Source organism: Anser cygnoides, chromosome 11, assembly GCF_040182565.1.
Source record: "Anser cygnoides isolate HZ-2024a breed goose chromosome 11, Taihu_goose_T2T_genome, whole genome shotgun sequence".
Taxonomy (NCBI): Eukaryota; Metazoa; Chordata; class Aves; order Anseriformes; family Anatidae; genus Anser; species Anser cygnoides.
In genome coordinates this window covers 12,948,385-12,975,914 of record NC_089883.1, presented here as the reverse complement: position 1 = coordinate 12,975,914, position 27,530 = coordinate 12,948,385, and the positions used below count along the sequence as shown (strand labels likewise).

Sequence of the window (27,530 nt, the reverse complement as noted above, 5' to 3'; positions counted from 1 at the left end):
TTCCCTTGTAGGCAGGGTGGAGGGCTCGCTTACTCCCAGCTCTCCTTTCTGTGCAGAAGATGGAGCTGTTGAAAAATAGTCAGGAAACTAGGCAGCAGGATGCTTTGCTTCAGTGGAAGGCAAAAAGTAAGGGGGAGGGGACCGAACTCCCCGGTCCCTGCCCTTGTGCCTCTGAGCAGTGCGGAGCAGCAGGAAGGCTTGCTGTGCCTGTGGGGGTCAGGCTGCAGCATGCCAGCAGACAAATGAAGAGCTGCACGGGAGTAGCACACATGAATAGTTGCACTTTATTGCAGGGCATCCCCCCGCAGAGGCAGGAATTAGTCATTACAGACGCTGGGGCACAAACGGAATACGGAGCGGTGACACCAGGCAGTGATCTTCACGTGTTAGTGAGCAGAGCAGCACTCGGGCAGGTCCTGTGTGGGGACAGAAACGATCTCAAAGAGATTTAAAGTGTGGTGCATTCTTTGAATTACTCCAGCAATGTGAGGGAAGGGGCAACCAAGGGACCCAGCCCCTGTGGGTGCCGCAGGGTGTGCCAGAAGAGTACACCCCTGTAAATAAAGACGCATTTCGTGTGGGCAAGGCCCATACTTCCTTCCTCAAGTAAGCCAGCTGAGATAACGTACAGCCCAACAGCCACATCTCCCCTCTTCAGAAGGGGAGCGCAATGTACAGGGCAGCTGTGCACGACACAGCCCAGGCTCCCTGCTCTGCCCCCTACACACCACACAGGTAGGGATTAGGAAGCTTTTTCCTTACATCAAGGCTCATGCCCTCCCCTTCTACCTGTTCCTTTTTTTTCCTTAAAGGTGGGGAGCCCTACTGCTGCATGGCTGGCCAGGCACAGGGCCTCGGTGCTCCCCAAACCACACTGCAGTGAGAACAGAGCTGGGTCCAGCTGCCAAACCTGCACGGGTGTCTTTACCTGGTTCTTGTAGCTTCAGCCAGCAGCACAGCTGTGCGGAGGCAGAAGAGGCCCCCTGGGATTAAGCCCTGAATATCTTCTACGCTGTTACTGCGCCACGGGTACACTGCAGTTCAGCAGCCAAACCCCAAAGAGCCAAGAAAAGCAGGAATTTAAAGAGCAGGGCCTCCTACCCAGCGTCTTGAGTAAGGAAAGTGGAAAATGAGGGGATTAGGACTAACACTGTACTGAAGCAACAGCCAGCAGCTGATTGCCCACCTTTTAAACCCAGATGCCGCTCCTCTGCCTGGTTAAAGATGAGCTGAGGAAGCAAAGAGGCAGAGAGAAGCCTTGCACTTGTATTTCACCTAGCCAGCCCCACGGCTGCCCCTTCCCAAGGCAGCCGAGCACAGCCCCAGCCTGGTAAACGCCATTGCAGCCCAGGCTGAACACGGTGCGGAGAGACGCTTTAGGAACAGGGGTCGGGACACCGAGAGGGGCAGGGCCTGGGTCCTGCTGAGGTAGATGTGGCAGGGGAAGCTGCAGCTGATTTTGTGCTCTTGTTCCACTTCGTTTGCCCAGCCCTCAAACAAATCAAGAGCTCTCTGCAAGGCTTCTCTGCCCTCAGGGGAGGCAGCAGCACCTCCTAACTCAGGGTCACCTGCAAACTTACTCAGTATGCAGCTGAGACTCGTGCCCAGGTCATTTATAAGAGTATTACAGAGAACTGGCCCTAAAAGGGAGTAAAATTGTCTTTCAAGCATTTTTCACTAGCTCCAGACTAACCTTTTCCATGACTTTACCAGGCACTGAAGTGAGCCTGGCAGCCCTGCAATTACCAGGGCCTGCCTTCTGACCAGCGCTGACAACATTTGCCAGCCTCCAGTCGACTGGGACCTCTCCAGATTTTCAAGACCATTGAAAAAAATAATCGAGAGAGGTCTCCCAGCGACACCAGCCAGCTCTCTGAGCACCCTGGGCTGAATCCCATCGGGCTGTGGACTTACGTACACGCAGCTGGAGCAGCGGATCCTGCTCGGGGTGGGCTGGGGGTTTATCCTTCCCGCAGTCACAGACCTCCAGCTGCGGGCAGCTGGGGGCCCAGAGCCCAGCATCGGTGCTGAAGACAGAGCAAGGAAGGCATTAAACGCCTCTTTGTCTCCGTCCCTGTTTGAGGTGCCCATCCTCACCCAGGAACAGACCAGCCGTCTCTGGTCCTCCTCATGCTGTTTAGAAAGCCCTTTCTGATGCCCCCAGAGTACCGGCCAGCTTCAGCTCACACCGAGTTCTGGCTGCACAAGTTTCCTCCCTGCACAGGGGAACAGCACGCCTGTAGTCCTGCCGTGTTGCTCGACCTCACCTCCAGTGGCCAAACCCTTCCCTTTCCCACCTCAGCTCTAGAAGCTCCCTGCCCAGCCAAGCTTCTGCCCTGCTTGCTCAAGTTCTGCCTCTTCGGCACCACCTGCTCCTGTGCCCCTAGGAAGTGGCTCTCAAAGTGACCGGCCCTGATGGACCCCAGCACCTTCAGAAGCAGCTCCCTCCCCCCGTACCCAGGGTCACGCTGGCGCTTGCAGGCAAATTAATGACTCAGCTGCTGCCGTTCCGCCAGGGAAGTCTCCTCCTTCCTCCTCCGACACACTCAGCCTTTGTTCTAAGGCAGATAAAAGGCAAACGCAGGTGCCTGACCTGCGGACTCGCAGCACGCAGGGGTCGACGTGCGGCAGGTAGGAGGCTGCCTGCCTGCCACCCAAACGAGCACAGCCCCGACCGCGCCACCGTTGCCCCGCATGGGGCAGCTGTCCCCATGCTTCAGCCCGAGATGGAAGCCGGCCGCCCCGGAGGAAAGGCACCATCCGAAGCTCTGAAGTTCTCCAGTGCTGCCAGAACAGGCCCTGGGGCAGGCTGAGGACCAGCAGAAGCTTTGGGGGCAGGAAAGGGCCCAGGAGGACGGCAGAGCTTCACCTCCCGTCCATGCCCACGGCACCAGGAGCAGGCAGACACAGCTCACCTCACCTCACCGCACCTCCTGCGTCACCCCAGGTCCAGCGCCTCCCCTGGGTCAGCTACGGGTGCACGGAGAGCACGAACAGGGAGCTCATCCAAACATCTCCTGCACCGTACACCACGGAACAGGCAGAGCAATGCTTCCCTGCTTCGCCGTGCCTCCCCTGATTCAGACAATCGCTGTGCCAGAAAGAAAAAAAAATAGAAAAATTATTTTCCAAACCACACCTCGCTCCCCAAACAAACAAAAAGTCAGAGGGCATGATTAAAAGCCAGCTGAGGATACGGATCTTCCTGGAGCATGTGCTACCTGAGAGCTTCTGGCTCCTGGCACAAGCTTTCTGAAGAGGGAATTCTCTCCTCGAGGAGCGGAGGTCCAGGAGGGCCAGCGAGCTACAGCTGCCTTCATGGACAAAAAACAGAGGGGAGGGTGTCCAACAGAACCGAGCAAAACCAACTCCTCCCTCCCGCTACGACTGCAACAAAAGGTTATTTCTACACAACCAAGGGGTGCTGTTCCCAGCAGGACACCTTGCTGGGTCTCTCCGCCCAGAAGGACTGGGAAATACGTCTCAAGCCTCCGAACTACCCACTGCTTGCACCAGACCCTCTCAAACAGCCCCTCCAACAGACCCCTGGCCAGGCCTGGGCAGCATCAGCTGCCTTGGCCAGGGACAGGCACCACCTTCCTGCGTGTTCCTTCACACAATGGCACAAGAGAATGAAGACAGCTTTGCAGGAACGTTTGCATCCTTCTTTTTTTCTTTCGCTTTATGACTATTTTTTTTTTTAAATACACAACTTTTCTTCTGGAAGGAAACTCTCCAGAACTTCACATCCTTAAGGCGTCACGAGTTTACTAGTCAGGATCCACCAGACAGCTTATTTGACAGACATCCTTCTCTCTTCTCTCCCTTCAGATCCGCGTGGCTGGATGGGCTCTAAGTGGAGTGCAGGGGGATGACGAATTTGCAGCCGAAGGGCGAGTGGTAGTTTATTCCCACCTCCTGAAAGACCTTCTGGGGAATGCCAATGTCACAGAGGTACACGCGCCCTGCCCTCTCGCCCAGCGGCAGGGGCAGCCCCAAGGCCAGTGACCACTTGGCGTCGATTCCCTGCTCCATTTCGTTTATCGGAGGGTCTATGCTGAGGACGGGCGCCCGGTTCTGGTTGGCCCAGTCCACAACTGCTTTGTACCAAGGCTGATCTCTCAGAAAGGCATTTTCGTGACAATCCAGGCAGTTGATCACTAGGTCAACAGGGGTATCTGGGAGATCTGAAAGAAATACAAGCACTGTGAGCACCGAGGACCGGCCTGAAAACACGATCCAAGGCTCGGTGCTTTCCCTCCTTTTTCTTCTCTTTCCTTTCCTTTTCCTTCCCTTTTCCTCCTCTGCTGCCAGCAGAGACTTCTCCTTTTTGCCTCCAGCACCCACAGGCTTGCTGCATGCAGTCTGGCCTCACGGGCTGTTATTGCTGTCCTTCTGCAGGAAACACTGACATCAATATTTAAAAGCTCTTGAACTTGCTGGAGAACATCAACAGCCTTTCAGATACCAAAACAAAACCTCACTGAGCGGCCAGCAGTTCAGCAGACCTGCCCCAGATGGCACCACTGAGCTGGCTTCTCCAGCTCAAGCAGCCCAGGGAAGCAGGGGATGACTTTCTCCGCTAAGAAAAGCCATTTTCTAGCCTGCACAATTGGAAAAAAAAAATGTGTATTGCTCTGGAGCATGTTGATTAGATTTGCTATGGAATGGCAACGTGGGAGCTGCAGGTGTTGCCCTGCCCCACTGGGATCCGCTGGTCTCGCTGCACTCACCTGCTGCATTCTCTCTTCATGAAGCACTCGGTGCAAGGACTGCTATTTTATTATACTGGGCACACAGCTCCACCAGCACCGCACAGCCCCCCACCCTGCTGCAGCACAAAGCATTGTGCAGTGCCCTAATTCCCAGGTTTGTTTCTCCCCCAGAGTTTAAAAGAGCTAGGTTTGAAAATACTTTAGAAAGAGCTAGGTCTGAAAATAATGCTGGTGGAGTGCCAACCAAAAGCCAGCTGGCTCACAGAAGGCAGAGCGTCGCCGCATTGTGTGGCGTATTCCAAAGCAGCACCCTCACAGCTCAGCGAGGATGTGCGCTCGGTGTGAAACAGCAGTTGGATGCTCATTTACTTGCAGCTTCCATCTGCTGAACAAGGCGAGCCTTATCCTAGGAGAATGGCTGGTCTGACTCACACCCATACAGCAGCTCTTGTGTTCGCACAGACACCTGCATCAGCACAACTGCTCCACTGCCGGACCTCTCGGGGCCGCTAGATGGTGCCGCTGGCTCGGGCAGGCAGCGCCGAGCTCAGCACACGGCGCTGGGCCGGAGAGCAGCTCTGCCCCTCGCTTACCTTTGACGCTGGAGACCTGCTGGCCTTGCGTCTTGCTGAAGAGGTTCAGCTCGTTGGTGACGGACTCCAGCATCTTGACGAAGTTGGGCAGGAAGAGGATGACGTGGACGTCGTGATTGGAGAGGTGCCGCCCGCAGCTGATGCCCTGCGCCCCCTTGACGTGGGGGCCGCACAGCAGGGCAACCGTGGGCCGCTGGTGCACGTTCTTCGGGTTCAGCCTGAGGGGAGACCGAAAGGAAACGTCAATAAACCCAAGGATCTCCCACCTTCATCCTGCAAGATGCAAATCAACAGGTGTTTGACAAGCCTTCCGTTGCCTCGGAAGAAGAAGGAACCCACATCCTTTTGTAGTGCTGACACCAGAGAGCTGTTCTGCTTGCAGGTTCCCTCCAAGACCTCTCTGCCCCCGCAGCAGAGAGCGGTCCCAGCCTAGCCCGGCTTATCACACAGCCGGCTTGTTCCCTGCTTTGACAATGCGTTTTCACTAGCCACATAGCAAGCTTGAATTTGGTGCCTTTTCACTTTTAGGAGGCTTCTTTTCCCCCTTCCATCCCTCTGATTCTGAAGGATGTTGTAAGAACGGCAGTAGTTTGATGCAGTGTGGAAAACAGGGAGCGCTCCAAAGCCAGCACGAGGGCTGCAGCAGTTCTGCACGAGACTTCCCAACTGAGAGGGTCAGCGCTGCCTGGCAGGTCACCCCTTACTGCTTTAAATCAAACAGTTGTGTCCTGGGCTGCAAGTAACGTGCTGCTGCATGACCAGAAGACTGAGACTGTTCGGGTTTACCTTCTGTTTCAAGAACAAATCATTCGGAGCACCTACCAACAACATAAGAACACACGTGCGAGTGCCTGCCCACACCAACAGATCTGTAAGTGCTGGCACAGAGCAGACCTTTTTCAGTCAGCACATCACTTGTGCAAAGAGCAGCAAACACGCTCCAAACCTGCCACCAAACCGGGTGCTCCAAAAGGGCAGGATATTCGCAGATGCCTAAAAGCCAACTCAGCATTGTGAAGAGCTGAACAGCTCGTTCTCACTAGCCAACTTTTGTTTTATTGATGCCATTAAACAAAGGAAAAGTCTAGTTATTTACAAAAAAAAGGCCAGCTCACTGAAATTCTGAAATGGTTTCAACAGCCTTGGGTTACATTGGTGCAAAGCTAAGTTCGCTGAAAAAATGCTCATTAAATGGAGACAAAAAACATCAGCTCTGCTTCATCTCTGGCCCAAGAGACTTCTATTTCCAGGACAAAGGAGACAAAAGGAAGCCCTTACTTAGTAAGCCACCCATCCAAGATAGTAAAAAAAAATCCACCAGTCCCCTCCTAGAGAGGCTGAATATTAAAAAAAAAAAAAAAAAGGGGGGGGTGGAACGAGAACATGAAAACCTACTGCAAGGCTTCCTCCCATTTCAGGAGCTTGAGCCTCACGCTTGTTTGCACGATCCCTGGGAAACGAGCTGATGTGTGAGGTACCACAGAAGGTCTGCACGGCATCTGGGTGAGGTTTTTCTTTCAAGGAAGCAGACAGGAGACAGCTGCCTCCAGCTGCAGGGCCAGCACAAGGGCCAGGCAGCAGCCACATCACATTCACCTCCCAAGTAACCTCTCAGTCTCTTTTACGTTGCCCCCACTTAGAGGAGCAAGGTAACAGAAGCGAGCTCTGCTTAGAGAGGGCAAATCCCCGGGGAGCTCACGGGAAGGGCTTTACCTGTTGGGTCCCCCGAGGAGGCTGAGCGCCATCTGACTTGCGCACACTCCCGTCATCTCCAGCCTGCGCTCCAGAGTCAGCCCGTGCTTCTCGGCCACCGAGAGCAGCTTTTTGTGCAGCTCGTATGACACGCTCGGAACCACCAGCCCGGAGTCTAGGATTCAGAGAGGGGAGGGAGGAAGACGAAGACATGATCAGAGACGTTTTCCAGGACGGTGCAGTCTGGTAAGATTTTATATGACAGCACTTAGCGAAGGCTTCAGTAATGCAGGCTCCTTCTGAGGCCACCCCACGAACCCCACCTCGTGGCTGCAGACGGAGGGAGCTGACTGTTACCCCCCGGGATACAACACCAGCTGCTTCCCCGAAGCCCAGCTCATCCCCAGGCACTTGGGAAGAGGCTCTGCAGGTCTCTGATTCAGGACATGCTTCCCTTGCTCAGCCAGGAGCCGTTAGAGGACCGAGAACAGACACAGTTATCTCCTGCAAGGTCAGTGGCAGAAGCAGCCTCCTCTCGGTCACAGACGCCGCAAACCAGACACTCCCACCACAGCAGCTCAGATGTGCTACAGCGACCAGCTGCTTCCTCGATCCCCATCAGCTCCGAACACCCTGCCCCTAACACACACACCGCAGGAGAACAAACGTCCCCCAGGCGCTGTCCCCACCGCGGGGGCTGTGCCGTGTCCCAACGGCCGGCTGCAGGCACAAAATCACGATCCCGCAGGGGAGCGACGCAGCTGAAGGAACGGGGGCTAGGGAAAAACGCTTCTCAGACATTTGACAGCCGCGTCTGCGAGCCAGGAACTGCCCCAGCACACGGCTCAGGAGACAGACGGACAAGGGAGGTTTTGTCAAGCACCGAGAACAGCGCCTACGGAAGAATACAGCCGCTCCTGCTCACTTCCACAGCCAAAAGTCGTGGGGAAGCAGCAGGTGGAAAACAAACCTGAACAACTCCTCCGGCCAATTCTTTACATGCTCCTTCTCCAAGCAGACCAGCCTGGCATCAACTTCACAAATCATCCCTGCAGTAAACTCACCTGGAAATAGAGGATTCCTTGCCTCTAGAAAGCAGTTCGCTCAGAGGGGAGCCGTAGCACTTGCTTGGTGGCGTGCTCAGCAGCAGAGGACAAGGAACCCTGAGCAGCTATTTTCAGTTATATGGAGAAAAGAGTGCAAAAGCTAAGTGTCGGGTGAGAAAATTGCTGGTGCAGCCAGCACGACATCCCTGAATATCTTCAGCTTCAGATACCACCTCTTTCATCCAACTTTTCTCCAAAGCAGTTGATACCGAAGCTGCTTCACCCTGTGTTTGACAACTGGCCCCTGTGTGGGATCAGAAATACAGGCTGTTCTTCCTCTTGCGCATCTTCCCACAAGGTCCGGGGGTCCTTGACCGCCTCCCAGCTAGGGAGACGTGCAGCTCAGCTCCTCCACGTGCAGGAGGCGCACACAGCTGCCAGAAAGACCACCCCATGGCTCTGTCTGCCCGGGTCACTCACAAGCACTGCTCTGAGCCAAACAGGCAACCCCGGCAGTGTCCAGCTGAGCGAGGGCTCTGGGTTTACTGGGAAATAGGCTGGCAGCTCCTGCTCCGCGGGACAGGCAGGAAACGTGCAGGGGGACGGGCACAACGGGTGGAAAAGGTTCAGGACTCAGACTTCTGCTGCAGCTCAGGCAAATGGCAGAGCACCACCAGCTGCTCACCCTGTAAAATCAGCACGAACTGGGACCTTACTGGCATTTTCGGTGCCCTGGACTGCGTTACGGTGCAGGTTGTTTACAAAAGCGAAGGCAGAAAGCTGTTTCAGCCTCGCTTTGCTGGAAATTCTTTGCAAGACTTCCTTGCTCACGTTTCAGAGAGAAGAGCTGAGCGGAGTCACAGCAATAATAAAGGCCCAGTGAAAATGCTCTGCAGCGATACGAGTTCAAAGGGGAACAGCCACAGCGCGCACATCCGCTGAGAGGAAACCTAACAGTTACTCGCAGGCTCGGGCTCCTTTGCAGAAAGAGAGCATGAGAACCAGTGGTAACAAGCAATTGCCACATTCAAATGAGAAAGGCAACGCGCATTTTTAATTGCAAAGGATTCTCATTTGTACTGCCACGTTTCCTCGGGGTGCTGGTCACAAACCACTAAGCGGAGCTGCCGCAGCAACGGCGGGTTCTGTGCATCCTGAGGTTTTCGGAGCGTGTGGCAGCCACGTCGCGGGTATCCCTGCGAGATAACAGTAGATCCCGCCTAGCTGCTCCGCTGAATCCCTCCGGCTTTCGTCTCTGAGCTCACCAGCCGAGGGCCCTGCAGCCACGGAGGGACCAAACGTGTTCAAACACTTGACCTTGCATGCTAACAGCCGATTAAGCTACCTCTGCTAATAATCTTTTATTACACGCAGCACACATGCAAGCATACACATTATCAAAGTCATTTCAGACTCCTGATAGCAGCCGCCGAACGTTTGGAGTCATAAGCCACTAATAATCCTAAGCCTGTCACACCAGTCACGCACCTGCCCGCCGTTCACACGCCCTCTTAGCCTCCGGAGTCACGCAAGGCTCAGCTCGGGCTCGTTCCCATTCACATTTTTGCTCCTTCCCCGGGCCGTGCTCGTCAAGCCGGAGGGAGGGCTCGGAACGAGCCACCCGAGGTCAGGGTGTCGCCCGGGAGCTTGGCGAGGCACATCCTCTGCTGACACGAAGCGAGGGACCCCCAGAGGGGAGCCTTCCAATTCCCCGCTCAAGCTTTGTGCGAGGAGGCGGAGGAGCCAGCTTTCGATCCTTCCCTACCTGGTGCAGCGCGACCATCTCCAGCTCCTCCTCTCCAGCCACTCGCACCCCTCCCTACATCCCTCCCCTGGCACCACGAGGTTTCACAGCTCCCACCAGCCGGAGGAAACCCGGTGCCCAGTGGGTTAATGCAAAGGGGCTTACTGGCGCGGGATGGACTTGTATTTAGCATTTAGCTTGTGCTACACTTTGTCCTAATTGCTCCCTCTCAGGAGCAGGCTCCAATGCCAAGAGAACTTCCCTTCTCTGCACTCACGCAAGGGCCGACCAGTCAGACTGGCTTATCAGAGCCCGGCCGAGGGAGTTAAATAAACTCGGGCAGAAAGCAATCAAGGAGGCGACGTGTAAACCCACAAACAATAACACGGCTGCAACAGAACTGAACTCCTGCCAACTTTAATTATGTTTGGGTTGGACAGTGCATCTTTATTGTTTGGTAATGAAGGTAATAAAATAAATTAGCCCAGGCCTTTTAATATTAAATAAATGTATTTTACAGCTGCCTGGAAGAAAGATAAAGACTAAACAGTTTTGTGACACGCAGGGTATTGCTGAGGCCCGATTGAACACGAAGTGCACTCGGCTTACGGGGCACACTCTGCCCTGAGCACGAACAAGTTACCTCCTCAGGCTCCCCCATGCCACGCTACGCGCACACCAGCTGGAGGAAAACCACCCCCGTGCCAGCAGGACTAAGCAGCAGTGACACGAGGTGGGTACAGCCCGTGTGCGCTTGGGGCAGACGGGATATTCCTGGTTTGTTTGCTGCCCCATGCTGGCTGCGGGGCTGGAGCCACCTGTCTGCGGACTCAGGAAAACAGTTACTTGCCCCACACATTATTCCAAACGGGAATCATTTCCCCCACAACCTTAAGGGCTAGACTGATTTTTTTAAATCGTCATTATCTTTACTTAAGACAAATTCTGTGGAAGTTTTGGCTGCCATCCCAACGTAACCTCTCCCAGCATCAATGCACAATCCGCTTGGGCTGAGCAGAAGCTTCGCCCCACAACTGCTTTGCTTTGTCCTGCGGTTGGATGAAGTTAACTTCACCTGCACCCTACTCAGACATCCCGAAACACTACACACATCCACGATCCATCCACAGCCTGAAGAGCTAAAAGCTAAGAGAAAGGACGTGGCACTAGAAAAGCCACGCTGCCTCTGTCACAGGACAGAACCAGCCTCAGCTCCGGAGCCCGGCCCCGCTGCACCGATCTGCCCCGACGCACGCATTTTCCTCCTCCGTCTCCTTACTGTGTGGAAAAGGAGTTTCTTGAAGGACAGGCTTGAAGCGTGGTTAGGGAAAGCACAGAGAAACAAATATCAACTTTTGGCCTGATATTTGAGCTTGAACTTGACAAACTGATAGCTCAAGTTTCTCTTGCAGCTGAGCTGGAAACAAATCCCGCTTACTTTCCAGAAGAGGCACTGCGATGGCAACAGCTCACATTCCACACCACCAGCGTTAGCTAGAAGAAAGCCTGCTCCGGACAAAGCCTCGCCAGCACTGCAGGGAAAGAAACGAATACCTCCTCCACCTGGCACACGGCCATCCTCTACTCATCCCGGCATGCCCCTGAAGGTGCTGTTTCAGCAACATCCACTGCTCGCAAAGCCAGGCTTCAGGTACAAGCCCACTGCATGCACCTGTGCGAAAGCAGGAAGATGGGGTCTTGCGGGGTGTGAGGAGTTCAGCCCAGTTTGATGGGAGACGAGGGAGATGTTGATTCAGTTTAATCACCGCGAGCTGGAGCCCACAGCACGCACGTGGCGTGTGCTAGCGGTGATTAAACACAGTTAAGAGGGAAGAAGAGAGAAAGTGCAAAAGGAAAGTTTGGAGAGCCCAATATGCCTGAGATTACACAGTCACCGATGGCGAACCGAGACGCTCCATCCTGCCAGGAACTCCTCTGAGCTCCAACACACCCACAGAACGTTGGCTCTGTGGCTACTGCTGGAAGACCTGACCCCACGGCTAGTGTCAGGGCGGGCAGCCAGCAGCAGGACAGAGGCCCCTGCCAGCCCACGGTTCAGCTCTCTAGCTAGACAGCTCCAGGAGCAGAAGAGACAGCTCACACCTCATAAAAGCATCACCAACTGGCCTTGCCAGGGAGGCAGACTTTTGTTAAACAGTTGCACTTCCCCTTTTCAACGTGGCATAATGGTAAACAGGGAGACAGATAACAGGCCCCAGCCCCAGAGAGGACAGAGCAGTGAAATACCGGGGAGCCAGTCACACGTGGAGCCCCCAGGAACGGGCACGAGTCGGTCACGACCAGAAAACTGCCAAGCTCTCAGCTTCCAGCTGTCATTTACGTTCGGAGCAGATCCCCACCTCTACTCCCATTCTCTCCACCGTAATCCTTTCCCTGTGGCTCCAGACCTCCGGGCAGACAGCCAGCACTGCTTCCCCTCTTTCTGTCCGTCCCAGCATCACCTTCTCGAGTCAGCAGGGCAAACCCCAAAGCCTTTCGCACCGTGGGAACACCGAGGTAGCCTACAGCACGCTGCTGAAGCTGGGGGTGTGCTGAATCAGGAATCCACATCGGCCCTCTCGTGCCCATTGTTGCCATTCCCCCTGCACAACTCACCCTTCCCTCGCCAGGAAAGCAGGCGGCAGCAAGGAAAGCTGCCCTCTTGCTCTGTGTTCAGACTCCAGTTTGACCATGCTTTGTCTCGGCCAGACAGAGGTTTCAGGCCACAGAGGATGGCACACGGCCTGCGAAGAGGGGATCCACTGAAGGACCAAGCAGCCCTCAGCATTTCCAGGATCATTTCAGGCACAAAACATTGTGAACAGACAGCAACCAAAGGAGGGAAGAAAAACTACCTTTCCCAAGTTCTTGTTTGCTGAGGACAGCTGAACTGCAGGCTGTCAGGGATAACCGTGTTAACCTGTGTGTGGTTAAGAAAGAAAAATCGCAAAGGGACCCAAAGAAACACGAACCCAAGCCGCTTTCATCCAACCTTCAGTGCTGAGTTTGAGCCAAAAGCCTCAGAAGACCTAACGACTTACTGTTCTACTTCCGAACACATACTAGCACACACACTTGACTGCCTGGCACCACAAAATTAGCTCTCAGAACAGCATCTTGAGGGACTCAAGTGCCTGTCAAGCTTTGCTTACATCCCACACGGCTCGGCTTCTTTCAGCCGGCAGCCACCACGCAGGCTGGGAGCCCTGCAGATTAGGCTTTTGGAGGACGGGCACCAGCACTTTGCTGGTTTTCCTGCTGCACGGCTCTGGTTATTTCCGAGCTCCATGGAAACACAGCATAAAAGAGCATGCGAGGATCCCACAGACCTTTCTCCTCTCCCACGGTGACGAGAGCTGGATATTAGCTCGCTGTCAACCACCAAGCAGCATCACTCTGTGTGATTACAGCAGACAGAACGATTAGTCTGTCAGCCAGAGCTCTTTTAAGACACTCATCTTCAAGACTGGCCTAGGGAAGAAATATAAAGTACTTATTTCCCCTATAGCTAGGAAATGTGTTTTTTGTTGTGTTTTGTTTTTGCAGAGATCCCTACAGGAGTCTAAAAACAACTCCACAAAGAGAATTCAGAATAATAAGAAGAAATCCTGTGACAGATGTATCCAAAATAACGGCATTCAGGGCGATTGGCACTCTCAGCTAATTTCAGCAGCTGCTGCTCTCCGAGCCGCTGAGAGAGGCAGCCTGCCTGTAGCCCAGCACCCTCCTTCCAGCTGCTAAACAAAGAGGTCTGGGCTTTCCAAGTGACAGCCCATCGCTGCCCAAGCACACTGACTATCCCTCTGTCCTTCTGGCTACAAAGGGCGCTCGGCCGAAGGCTGTCAGCAGCAGGCAAGCTACAGCTGTTTACAAGAGCTTTTGCTAGACGGCCGTTAGCATTTCCGAAGCAGAAGTAAACTTCCTCCGCTGACACAAAGGAAGTCGCCCTCTGTGGGAACAACACCTCGAGACATGCAGCCGTGGGACCCTTCTCGCACCGCTCGCAGGACTGGGACCGTGCCCTGCTCAGCACAGGCGGCAGGGAACAGCGGTTGGCAATGCCCCTCGTGCAACGTGATGGCTTTTCCTCCAAACAAATCCAGAACCCCACCTGGGGGCCTCAGCACCCCCCAGGAGCTAATGAGGCTGGCGAGACCCCGCAACTACAGAGGAGAGGGGTTTGCCACCTCCCTGGGCAGACCTGCCAAGAGCAAAACAAGCCGACAGCAGCCCTTTCAGCGGGCTGCAAACGGAGCCAGGAGCTTCCACAGGAAAGGACACGGCAGTTTAGCAAACACAATTTCATTTCCATCCCCTGAACTAGGTCCTGGTGCTTACTGGTTGTTGCACAACACTTCTCCTCCAGGAACCGTACTTCTAGAATACCGCACTAGCTGTACTTCTCAAACTGGCAGCTAACGCTCGGGTAGCTTTTGTTTCAGACCCACACAGAGGCCCTGTCTCCTCTGGAACGCGCCAGCTGGAAGATGAATTGACAAGCAGCAAGTTTACCACCAAGAAAAGCTCGCACAAAAAGGAAGAAGTACTTATTCACGCAGTACGTAGCCAACTGCGGGAGCTTCATGCCGCAGGATGCTGCAGCAACACAGAGCTTGCACAGGCTCAAAGAGGAATAGGTTAAATTAAGCAGAAGAAAAAGTCATCTAAAGCTCTTAATACTAAAATATCACTTCTGCTTCAGGAAGTCTTAAAATCGTCAAAGAGAGCGCTCAAGGGAAGGTCTCACCACACGCTTCCTCTGGTCTTTCACTTGTCCTTAAGAAGCTGCTGGAATCAGAACACCGAGTCGGACGAGCTGGAACTGACCCAGGACATTTTTACCTGGATCAGAATGGATCAACAGGGAAACAGAGGACACAAACGGAAAGCCAGGATACCGCTGTACAGCAGAACCATTAAAAACTGACATCTTTTAATTGAACAGCAGCCGGTCACTGTAAATGTATCGGCTTCCTTCCATCAAGCGCTTCACACCCCGCTGGAGTTTCTGAGAAGAGAAGGCGTGACCGAGCAGAAGGAATGCCAGGCCAGGGACCCGGCTACCCTCGTGCCCAGCGGGCACACCACCAGGGTGCAGCAGTTTAGAGTCTCTCTACAAAAAGACCTGAAATTTGATTTTATTCTGATGTGGAAAAGAAATGTTCCTGGGATGCTGAACCTCCTTTACTCCTATATTTTGCAAGTGCTAAAAAGGATGCAAGCTGAAGGCAGGGTACCACGCCTAGACTCAAGTTACAAGAACATATATAAAGAGCAGCATGAAGTGAATACGCTATGCCTCGTGGCATGCGTACGTATATACAAAGATTCCTAATAGTCAAGCCCTCACGCATAAACCCTTCTGCATAAATCAGGCTTGCAGGCTCTGGTTCTTTCACACAGCAACAACGCACAGGAAGTAGAGGCAGGGGGGAACCAAAACCCCCATAAAAAGCTATTTGTACACGAGCGGTTGGAAATATGGACGGGAAGAGCCAGAACCATTTCTTTCCATACCAAAGACATTTAAAGTTCCTTATAACCACACAGAAGTCCCTAACTGCTACCCAAGCAGCACCAGAACCACCTGAAGTCCCCTGCCTCCTACCAAAAGAGCAGGAATTACGACATGCTCCCATACCCTGGAACCCCAAGAAGAGCCCTCCCTCCCAGAAGCCAGTGATCAAGCCCACGCACGTTCGTCACGCCACTGAAATCAAAGCACAGATTCAAGTGGTTCCACTTCAGCTTCTGTTCTTTTTAATGCAACCTCCAGCTTTGTCCCTCCCTGCAAACAACTTACCTTGTTGCCCTATCTGAATACTTTTGATCTCAGAAATATGGCAACTAAAGGTTGTACGGAGACGCAAGGCACAGATCCGACCTTACATACAGGGATGCCCCTGCTCGTACCACGTCAAGCTGACAGACACCCCCGGGGGAAAAATCCACCACGTGTGCCCCAGCAAAGCTGCAGAGTTTGCATCCTTATCAGTAAGGGATCTGGCATACCAGTGCAGAACTCTTTGTTAGCGTTCTGGGGTACGACAATCCGTCTGTAGACTATGGGCTCCGACTCCAGGATGTTCTCGTCGTGCCGATAGCGAGCCGGCTTTTCGCTCGGGGTGCCACGGGAACGGGTGCCGCTCCTCCGCTCGTAAGTCTCAATCTCTTCAAACACAGCTGCCTTGTCGAAAAGGGCCAGGTTCCCTTCAAAATCGAAATCCGTGTCTGGGATTTCATCGATGTCGTCCCCGAAGCACTCATCATCTTTACTCTTCATCTGCCCGTTTTTCAGGCCGCTCTTCTTCGGAGTCACCTGGTTTGGATGGCGGCTGCTGGACGACCCTGAACAAAAATAAAGGCAAGTTGAAAATATACAAATGGAAAAAGTGTCATCAATGGAAAAAGCCATGTTTGCTTGCCTGCTTTCTCAGGAAATTTTGTAAGAGGAAAGCTCACGTTTGGTGTCTATTGACTCGAGGGATTCTTGCTTCCCAAAGAACCCGCAGGCCTCGCCTTTAGCTTATCTGAGCATGAGTAATGCCAACAGAACACACAACACGAGGCACCAGGAAAGAGATTTCAGGGACTTTCCTCTGGCAATGGCAGGAAAACAAGCTCGACCCCAGTAGCAAAATAAACATTTCTGCTCATTTAATGCAAGAGAGCGTTATATTAGTGCTAAGGTATTGAGCAAGCCCTGGTCTAGAACTGCACTGGGCTTGTGTTTGTGCAGGCACGTGGCCCAAGACCGTCATGGAACTTCCCTAAATTTCAGAGGCTACCGTGGGTGTTTTCTTCCGAAACAGGTAAGCCACCTGCTGATGGAGGACGCCTGAAAGTAAATGTTTCTTTCTCATTTGCCATCAGTAGGTGTGTATTTCTGTAAGCCACGATGAAGTCCTTTCCCTTTTCCATACTGCATTTTTCTACTTATTCATCATATCACATGTTTAAGGGGAATTATTTCCAATCAGTAACTGTGACAGCCTGATTTCTCTCACATGAAGTTGAAGAAGTCTCATTCTGAGGGATGGTACAAACCCAAATGCAGTCACTAGGCTGACATACCCCGTTATTTATATCTTACATTATTCCGCAGGTCACCCGTACGCAGTCAAGACCAGACAACGTTAACCTGTTAGTTATACCCACTGTTAAACCTGCAGACACCAGAAAATACTTCAGGCCAATTTCAGCAATTACAGTTACCACCTCCACTGCCCAACAGATGGAGTAACTTATCACACCAGAAGTGCTTGCTTCCCTAAAATATTTCTCGTGTTTTAGGAGAGATTTTACATCCCTGAATGTTATTTATACAAATGAGCTTGCGGACAGAACCTGTTTGCTAACACACAAACAAATTACCACCAAGTCACCACGATGACACGTGCCTCTCGTCCATCACCCTGCATACATCTCTGGCTGAAAAAGCCACTTTTTTTGTTTTACACGTTATTGGCAGTCAATGAGAGGGCACAGGAAGAACTTCAAGTCATCTGAGGATATTTAGAAATCAACCCCAAAAGACCTGCAATATGCAAAAGCTTCGTGGTGTCCCACAGAGTTACCTGTTACCCTCAGAAGCGCAGACAGGCCCAGCTTGGTCTTGGCAGGCTGCTTTCTCTCCCTGCCTAGAAAGGTTTGTTTGTAACCCCGGGCCAGCCGGGCGGAGCAGCCACAAGCTGCCCACCTAATCGCAGCTCCCACTTCCCCCATTTCCCAGGCGTGAGGTGCTCTGCTCCATCGGCAGAAGAGCACGTCACCTGGACAGCAAAGGAGCCTCGCCTCAGCTCCTGCACGAGCACTCACCCGTTTCAGAACCAGGGCCGGAACCGGTCTGTTGGAGACCAACGTGCTGATTTTGGCCAAGTTAACGAACAGAACTCATTTCTCTACCACAAAGTTATTCAGTAGCTCAATTACACAACTTAAATTGCAGCAGTTAGCTCAGAACACTTACAATTACCCAAACCCTCTAGAGAAGAGGCCATAAAAAGCAGCTCCCTCCACTTTCCCTACCCAGCAGAGGCTCTGCAGCCCAGAGCTGGGAACCCCTTCCTGGAAGGTGGCCTCGCCTGGGACTCTCCGGGGCTTATCGAGGACTTTGTCACGCTGTAAAACAAATTTGCCGGAGCTCACCATGAGCTCCCCTAACACCACGTCTAACTTATCCCTAGAAAGTCATGGTGCAGCGTGGAACACATAACCGGCTTTATTCTCTATTAGGAAAGCTTTGTCTCAGGAAGGATTTTCCCTCTTGGTTAATTTTCCCCCTATTTTAGGCAGCACGTCACTTGTTTCTGCTGTTGAGGTGACTCACCCAAAAGCTTTCCCAGCCCCCACAGCAGGGAAGCTCTTTGAAACGGCCGGCAGAGTGCCTCGAGTACCTGAGCTGAACAAAATAGACCTCGGTGCTCTCAAGCACTCCCTTTCAAAGCTGCTGCAGCTCCGTCTCCAATCACGCGGTAATTCGCAAGTCCAGCAACAACTGAAAAAGCAGCCAAGCCAGAGGCCAGCATTTCACACCTTGAAATGAGGGTGACAAGACCCCAACCTCCCAAAGGCTTTGTGGAGCCCTTCTCCCCTGTAAAGAAAGAAACCAAATCCCTCTCCAGTGACCGCTTTCCTGCCGCCTGCCTGCAGGATTTACGCTAACCTCCCCGTGTCACAGACTCCACCAGCCATAGCACAAAGCCGCTTCAAAGCTGCTGCTCTCAGCACGAGGGCCAGTAGGAAACATTTCTTCTGTGCACGCTGGGGCAACCGAAACCAGTGCTGCGGCGTCATGCGGTCAGCGTCACCACACTTTGTCAGAACTCCCTTTCTGGAGCCTATTTATAATTATTTGAAATTATTACTAATTATAGCAGGCAGCTCATTTTCAGACACAGTGATTTTCAAGCTGCTCGGGACTTTGGATTTTTTTTTTTTTTTATAAACAACTGGGTGAGACCAGACTTCTGTAACGCACCTTTTGTCAAGAAGCCACTGAAGGACAGAAGTCAAGGATCGCTAGCAACTAAACACAACTTGGGAGAGGGAAAGGGTGAGGCCTCCTAGCAAGGAGGATTTCAGCCCAGGAGCTGCGACCAGTCACTCACACGTACAGCTTTGAGAAAGGGAAAGCTTTTCAGTAGCCCCGAAGGATTCCCAAACCAAAGGTGGCGCACACAGCACCCCCAAGTTGCACACAGCTTGGGCTGGAGCTGGCGGCCACCACCACACGAAGGGACCACAGCTAACGCTGCCGCTAACAGCGGCACGAGAAACAAAAGCCCAGACCTACACAACTGGCTGAGTCCTCCAAGCACTTCACTGACTGCCAGGCGAAGCAGTAGGCGAGGGACTCAAAGTTCAGATGAAGAAGCTGGAGCCTGCTCTGAGCACAATGGGAGAACAAGCCTGCCTCTTGTGCAGCTCTCGAATGTTTTGGCAACTCTGTTCCTGTTCCCCAACAAGAGTTTTACGCTCGCTGCCAGGTTCTTCTGCAAACAGCTCCGCTCTCCCCTCAGCTGACCTGCGAAACAAAACGTGGGGCCGGCAGCATCGCCACGCGATGGGCCCAGGGGAGAGAAGCAGCTGATGCGAGCAGCGTGCGAATGCTGACAGAATAAAACGCCGCGTTAGGAAAGCTGGAAGAACAATGGCTGGAAAGCTCCCGGGCTCCCTGCAGACACCACGACTGGGAGCCAAGACCATACCTCATCAAATCGAGACGTGCTGGCATTGTCCTGGGCAGCTCGCTCATCCAGCGGGTGCCAACCCCACAATCCTGCTGACCCACCCGACGGGCTGCGTTACCCCGCAGAGCGGGGGAAAACTCAAAAAATGAGAGATAAGGCCAGCATGAGGATCCACTGCCTCCCAGGGCTACCGAAACCCAGAGCTCCCAGCCCAGCTCCTCGATCTGTGCACGGCTTGCTAAGGAGAACAGCACATGGCTCCCCATCGAGCTGGCGGCTAGGCACTGCGCAGAAAAGCGCCTCCCTCGAAAGATAAACAATACTTCCCAAGCTTTTTCTCATTGGAAAAAAAAAGAAACACTTCTGTATAGCACACAAGCAAATGTAAAGTCTCTAGCGAGTTGGCTGCCTTCCTGCAAGATCCCTGCGGGAGCTTTTACCGCCAGCCCTGGCATGAACAAGCCCCGTGCCAGCAGGGCACATAATCCATTGTTGTGTAATCTGGGCTGCTATTTGTTGTTTATAGATTTCTGTCACACAAGTGCTCCGAAGGGGGAACTTTGTCCCTGACTTAGCACGCTAAAGGGCATCAGGAGGTCAGCTTCCAGCCCAGGCACCACACAGCTTCGGGTCGAGCTGACGTCTCAGCCCGGCCTTCCCTCGATTCCTGCAGCCACCACCTCTTCTGCTCCCCGCTGGAGACCTTCAGGCATCGCTTGCCTTGCTCGCCACACACTGCAGAGAGTAAGAGTTCAATTTTCTACCTCATTTACGATCCGCACCTTGTTCAACCCGTTTCAAACAAAGTCTGTAAGAGAAAATCTGACCTGCTGTCGGGCTTCTGTAAAACTGATGCGAGCTGCTGGTGTGCTGAGGCGGTTTGAAAGGCTCGCTACTCACCCCACACCTACCAGATGCTGCCTGAACAGTGCTAAGCGAGGTAATCCGGCCACAGGCTCTGTCCAGCAAGAAGAAAGCAAAGCACGAGTTACTTCAGATAACCTGGTAGCTGCCACTGTAGTTTGAAAAGAGTTTTTCCTCAAAACATGCCTTCACCCCCCCACCCCCCGCCTTTCTGGCCTTCCTCCTCCTACCAACCCTGTCTGGCAATCACTTTAAAACAGAAGGGAATAAGAAACTGAAGAAATTGTCCTTCTAAAAAATACTTTAAAAACAAAAGGCTGTTCAACCTTGTAAACTGATCAAATTATCAGAAATCAGAAGAGCTGCAGCTGTTCCAGAAAACGAGAGCTGTTGGTGGGGGAGGAAAACTTCCAGAGGCCCAGGAACTTCTCCAGATAAGGCGCAGCCTTTGATCTCGCCGTTTAATTGGCCCTGCTCACCTTGCTTTTATTTCTTTTCAAGACAAAACAAAAAAAAAAGGCAAGGGAAAGAATTAAATAATGGAAATAGGTTTGATATATACTAATGCTTCAACATTTAAGTCACGGAACTACACTAGATGTATACTGATGTTTCAATAATTGCAGCCCAGGGGGCTCTGAGGGCAAAAAGAAGCGAACATAGCCAGCCGTGGCACAGCGTGAGAGCTGGCTGGAGATTTGTGAACAGAAATAAAAATAACGGATGCCTGGCTTTGAGACGTGCTGATCCTATCTTTACATCAGCCTCATTAGAGCGCGTTAATTTGTGCTTTTTAACCAACACAGCACAGCAAATACCGTTTGTAATGACTCGTAGGGGGCTGTTGTGATAGGTCACGGTTGTGCAGGCTTTAAATAGAAAAGCTTTGCAACATCATCAGTTGTTTCTAGTTCCTTTCAGAGGAAAAACAGGCTGGCAACCGGGCCGTTTTCAATCAGGAAACACAAGAGGAACGAGGAACTCATATGAACTAGCATTATTCGGTTCTACATTTTGCAACCTTTGATGCTGATGAAGCAGATTAATGCACGGGGTGAGATCTCCACTAATTAGATTTGAAAGTTCACTTTGACAAAGAAATGGTTGAAGAATTATTGGCTTTTTACGTAAACAGGCGTCAACCACACTTCTCTGAGAAACGCTGCAGCAAAGAAAACACCAGCGTGCTGCTCTTTGCATGCTCAAGCGGGGCTGCTCTTCAGCGGACTGAAACAGGGATGGGCAAAGAGTTACAGAGCAGTGACACGGTAGGACTGCAGTCCCACTGATAAGCAACAGCCTCCTTTCCACCCTGTGCCCATACATCTTTTCCCTGTTGCCTCCCAGATTCCTGTAGCAGGTCCCCTGTTCTTTTCAGCCCAACCTCTTAACCTCACGCCAGCAGTGAGGGAAGAAAAGGGTGAGACTAGATTATACATGGATGTAGAGCAGGGGGAGAACACGGAGGAGTTATTCTTTTTAAATCTTGTCTTACATGCCCTAAACGTAAAGGCTGGTAGTTCTCAGCAACACCAGCAAGAGGAGAGTTTTTGTGAACATCCCTTTGTTCTACCACGTTCACAAGAGACACACAGAACAGTCTGCAGCATTTCAAAGTTCAGAGGCTTTCCTTCAACAGCCCTCAAGAGGGGAAAAGAGTTTCAACTCAGGTCGGCCATGGGAAGCTCGTCAAATTCCCACAACACAACCAACATCAGATCCAAAATGCTCCTGAACCTAATAAATAAAGTCATGTACATGGTTCCCTCTTACCTGTATGATTCTGAAGGTTAGTTTGGACAGACATGCTTCTGAAACAGCGAGCACCATGCCTGCATGCAGCCTAAGTAACACCGGCCTTTACGGGCAAATCACGGCACCGTGAATTCCGCTGCAGCCCTCCCAGCCTGTGAACCAGGCCCACTGCAGGCCCACACCCTGCAAACATCACTGCCAACACCCCACAGAAGCCAAGGAGACAACCCTGCGCTCGAATTTTAGCTGATAAAGTATTATGGTGGACAGGGATCTGGCCTCCACTGGGACCAGCTGCTTTCAGCTGTTCCTCCACGTCGGTCAGGGCAAGCACTAAGCACACCCGAGTTAAAGTTCCCTGCTCTCGCTATTCAGCTGAGCAGCACCGACTTCTGTGTCCAGCAGGAAAGGTGTTTCACTTGGAAACAACAGCAAGGAAGGGTAGAGAGCATCTGCCTCCGAAGAACTCTTAGCAGCAGTGCAATGGCAACAGGGACAGCAGAGAAGCAGTTCTGTACAACGTTCCCTGCTGGCCTTTTGGTGATGTAGCTGCAAGCTTAGAGAAACAGAATGTCTTTTGTAAAGAAAATAAATAAGAAATAACCAAAGCAAGCCAGAAATGACAGATCAGACCCAACAGCCCGCTTCAGCTGACGACTCTCACCCAACGCAGCGTTTTGTATTGCCGTACAGGGGCTGCTTGTGCGGTACACACACCTCTGTTTGCAAGGCAGGTGCTGCACGTTTTAATGGCGCTGCCTGAACGCTCCCACCAGGCTCTGGCAGAGGTCACAACATCTAATTGTACAACTTGAGACGCGTGGAAGACCCTCGGAAGATCTATACTTGTAAAACTCAGCCCTTCAGGTGGCAACGCACATACAAAAGGAAACAAACGCAAGTTTCCAGAACCGTCTGAAATGTTTTTGCTGAACTGGGGCACATGTTGCGGCAGTGACCCGGGTGGAGAGCTGCAGAACGCAGAACACATACTCACAGGAATTGTGCCTACGCCGAAAGCCTTTGGACTGAGTCAGGGTTTCCACGTGCCGATCCATGTAGCTCTTGGAGCACTGCTGCTGGGGGGAGATGATGATGTCCTGGTTCTTCACGTCCGCCCTCCTGGGGATGTTCTGCGGGGCGCTGCTGGAGATGGGCTTCTTTAACATCTTGCCGGTGCCGTTCTGGCTGGGCCCCACCTGGCAGCCCACCCCCGGGATGCCCAGTTCTGTCTGCTGCAGATCCCCGCACGACCTGCTGTCCCCCAGGCCCGGGATCTCCAGAATCTTCAGCTCAGTAATGTCACCTGCCCTAAAAGACAAAAAGAATAGGAAAACAGACATTCAGGAACTTGGTGGTCAGGGTACTTTTAAAAAAACAGCCTTGAAAGAAAATCATGCAGCATTACCCAGTGGGTTTTGCATGCCACTGTCAATAAAATGAAGGGGGAAAAAACCTTTTAATACTCAAACACAGGCTACACTCCAGACATCGAAATATTCGCCTGAAACTATATGAACTTTAAATAAAATCTCAAATATTTCTGAACGGCACCTGGATTTGGTGTAGGTTCTGTCCCTAGCTGAAACAGGGATTGGTCAAGCAGAAAATGAAAGCAGCCAGCACAGATCTTTGAGAAAATCTGCGTTAATTCAGCAGTTTCTAGCTATTATAATTAACCTCAGCCTGGAGGGTGCTACTACTTTTAATCCTTTCCTACAAAAAACTCTCCTTAAATTAGTGCTATTCATGCTCAGACAAGGATGTGCTCGCTGTTTCTCAAGACAGAGGATAAAAAAAACCAACACAGCACTGAGCACAAGCCAAAGTGAAACAAAGAAGTGGTTACAGAGACCTCCTCCATCTGCACTGACTGCAAGACACGAACCAGAAGTTAGGGTGTTCAATGTAACCTTATAAAGTTTGCGTCCAATCGGGATATAAAACTGGTGTTCAATGTAACCTTATAAAGTTTGCGTCCAATCGGGATATAAAACTAACAGCCTGGAAGTTAGCAAGAGTCCTGAAAGAATCGTCCTTCCCACAGTCTCTTCAAAAATCAGAGTTTTCTAGGAAAAAAGGCTTCCCTGCAGTCAGCACTTGGTCTTATTTTTAAATCGGTGACTCAGGCACTTAGCTATCGTGATAGGAAAGCTGCAGAGGTAACAGGAAGGCGTCCAGTGACAAGTGACTCTTGTTTATTCTTTTTGAGCACAGCGTTAGCAGGAGCTGGTGGGAAGGGACTCAGGAGAGCCACGACAGCACTGCGCTGATCCAGCGCCCTGATTCCAAACCATTCCCTGCCTGCACGGAGGAAAGAACACGGGAAGAGAAAGGAGATGGCTCTGGATTTAACCACTGCGTGTAATTTACCTGTGCTGGCCAACATTTTAGGTGAGATCCCCCTCTGCTTTCCCCTGATGCACTTTAATAACACGTGTTGCTGAGGGCAAAGCATAAAGAGGGAGCCAAGCCCTCAACTACTCAAAGAGTGCACACATACACAGAATACACAGAAATCACACACACAAATACATTCATACACGCTCACACGGATCCTCACAGCACTTGTAACACAGAGCACAGACCAAAAACTAGCAATCTTCTGCACACAGGCCAAGGGAAACGCCAGTGGTGCTTCTCATCTGAAGCTGCTCAGTAGCAGTAGGGAGATTTAAGGCGAAGAGCACGTTTCTGAGGGAAAATCACCCCAAATATGCACCCAGACTGGAAAACGCAGGAGAAATGCCCACACTAACCTGAAGGTGACTTCTGGCACGAGGCACTTGACCCCATTGTGGAAGGGCCGGGTCAGGGAGATGGTCTGGCTGACCTGGTCCACAGCAGACACTCGCCCCTGGTAGACCCCCAGGCTTTCTCCACAGTTGATGGACACGATGCTCCCCAGCCAGTCCGTAGCCATGATCCTGGGACTCGATTGCTGCAAAGAGACGCGGGCCTGGCCGTAAGATGAGGGAACGACAACCCGAATCGGCACCAGCTGCATCCCCCGGCCCACCACGCTGCCTCCCACCCAGGCTCCGGCTTCGTCAGCTCCCCTCTTCTTTGTGGGCTGCAAGTAACATCCACGCACAGCAACATGTTAAACCCCTGCGCAGGGCCCTGCCTGCACGTTTGGAAGCCCTATCGCTGTTTGCATAACTGAAGAAATAGTTTGGTAACGGATTTCAAGGCTAACAGCTTCCAAACAGAGCACGGAGTTTTGCCTGGGCGTGTTCTCTCCGGAGCTTCAACTGGGGAATTTTCTCTTCCCTCTGTAAAGTTTTGGTGTGCAAACAGCAGAGAAGAACAGCTTTTGCGAACACTTGACAGCGAGGATGCTGACCTCAGCACCTCCAAATTAAAACCAACACCTTAAAGAGCACAGACAGGTGCAGAGGGGGGTAAGAAAACAGCGCTGGAGCCCGGCACAGCAGTCTTCATGCTCTGCAGGGCCAGGATTAGCATTGCTGTCACAACGTGACAGCTGAACAAAGCCACGCTGCTTTCCAGCACCCGCACCGAGCCCTGCAAGGACACAGGAAACAAGGAGACGCACTTTTTGTTTTGTTACACCCTCAGCCCCGTGTAATTCCCTCGCAGATCTGACGCTTGACTGGACTTGCACCAGCACACCTTGGAGCCGCTAAGCGCGGCGTTTGGTCGGGGATTTCTCTCTGCAGACACAGCTCCGGGAAGGCGACAGCCTCGCTAGCACCACAGCAGCACAGGGGAGCTGACAGGCTCACGGGAGAGAACAGCCACTGCACGTTATTTGCCTTTCGTGCCGTCACCCCCAGGAAGATGGATCACGCTGGGAATTCACTCAGTTATGGGGCACGCAGGGGTAGGGAGTGCGGGATGTGACCCAGGATGAACAGCACCTAAAGCACACTTCTGCGGGAGACGTTTCGGTTCTCTTCAAGCCCTTTCTGTCCTGAGCTTCACAGAAAATAAAAAGATACAAGAAAAACTACCTAGAGAGAGCTGGGACACGTGCGTGCCACCAGGAACAATAAAAACTCCCTTCCCCCAGCTTTCAGGAGATGTAAGGGAGGCTCCAGGGAGAAACAAACACGGATCTGGTCACCAAGCCACTCGTTTCTCAGGACCAGCCTCCTCCCTTTCCCATTTCTGTGTATTTATGTTAACCCACAACAACACCACCTGGGTTCCACAATGACAGCCGATAAGAAGTACTCGCAGAACACCGATAATGCATCCCAGAGAGCCTGCGGCACAGCTAAAACCTCCTTCCCCTTCCTGCTTTTTGCATCTCTTTGAAAAGGAGGCAAAGATTTCAGTGCACACCACCACCTCAAAGGGACTCCTTTCGAGAAGGCCCCGTCCCTTTACAAATAAATAAAGGAACAGATCCCTCCGTTTGCCTGCAAACAAACCCAAAGGAGGGGAACTGCCTCAGCGCACCTCGCTCTTGTACTTGGTCACTTGGAGAGGGAAAGAGCCACGCAGCCAGCGAACGATTCACTCGCTCACAGGTGGGAAACAGGAAAGTGTTTGTTTGTTCACCCCCACCTGCAAAGCCGAACCTCCCCTCTGACACCTGTATATTCTGAATTACTGTTTGCACGCCCCTCGCAGCCCCCCTCGGCCCCTTTTAAGCGGCTATTAGCAACCCCCGTGATTCCGGGGGGTTTTACAAGAAGCCCGGCGGCGCAGCCTGCCCGAGCAGCCCGTTATCGCACCACTCCAGGCGCAATGCTTTAAAACGAGCCCTTCGCAGCGCTGGCTCCGCACGGGGCTGCTCGGCGCGCCGCGGGCCCCAGCGGGCCGAGACCCGGCGGGCCCGAGGGGCGGCCCCAGGGGTGCGTGAGGCGCAGGGGGCGAGCCCGGGCCGCGAGGGGCCGAGCCGGGGCCCTCAGGAGGCCGGGACCAGGCCCGGGACCAGGCCGCGGCGCCCCCGGCCGCTCCCCCCAGGCCCCGACCGCCACCGGATCGGCCCCGCGCGGGTCCCGGCGCCGCGGCCTCGCCTCCCGGCGGCTCCGTGCCAGGCCCGGCCCCTCCCGGTCCCCCCCCGGCCCGGCCCCGCCTCACCTGCGGCCGCCGCTCACCGTCCGCCGCCCCTCCACCTCCGCGCCGCCTGCCCTTGCGTCACTTCCTGCCCCGCCCCCCCGCGCCGTTCTAGCCGCCGGCGGGAGATCACAGAGAGGCGCGGAGGAACGAAGCTTGGCGCATGCGCGCCGCGGGGGGAGGGGCGGGGTGCGCGTGCGCGGGCTGCGGGCACAAGGTGCAGCGCCGAGCGCTGAGGGGCGCATGCGCGGGGTGGGGCGGGGTGGGGCTGATGCGTCACCTGCTGCGTGACACCTCCAGGTGCCTCGGTGGTACCTCAGTGCTGCCTCCGTGGCACCCCCACAGTACCGCCATGGCACCCCCACCATCCCATAATACCTCCATGGTACCTGCATGAC

General features: G+C 53.0%; 1 protein-coding gene across 2 annotated transcripts; it reads right to left on the bottom strand.

The window, feature by feature from the left end:
- Window positions 1-261: 261 nt before the first annotated feature.
- On the bottom strand, window positions 262-27,310 carry EDC3 (enhancer of mRNA decapping 3). 2 transcript variants are annotated; one of them, XR_010834257.1, is made up of 7 exons: window positions 24,861-25,062; window positions 23,099-23,412; window positions 15,803-16,138; window positions 7,022-7,175; window positions 5,309-5,526; window positions 3,222-4,187; window positions 262-3,091 (listed from the first exon to the last, which is right to left on the bottom strand). XR_010834257.1 is itself a non-coding variant. In XM_067003910.1 (7 exons), exons 2-7 carry the CDS (start codon window positions 25,022-25,024, stop codon window positions 3,853-3,855), a joined length of 1,521 nt encoding a protein of 506 aa, XP_066860011.1. In that variant the 5' UTR covers window positions 25,025-25,042; window positions 27,157-27,310; the 3' UTR covers window positions 262-3,852. The 2 variants fall into 2 exon arrangements, 1 of the variants encoding a protein (XP_066860011.1); XM_067003910.1 differs by adding an exon at window positions 27,157-27,310 and having other exon boundaries at window positions 262-4,187; window positions 24,861-25,042.
- Window positions 27,311-27,530: the final 220 nt, after the last annotated feature.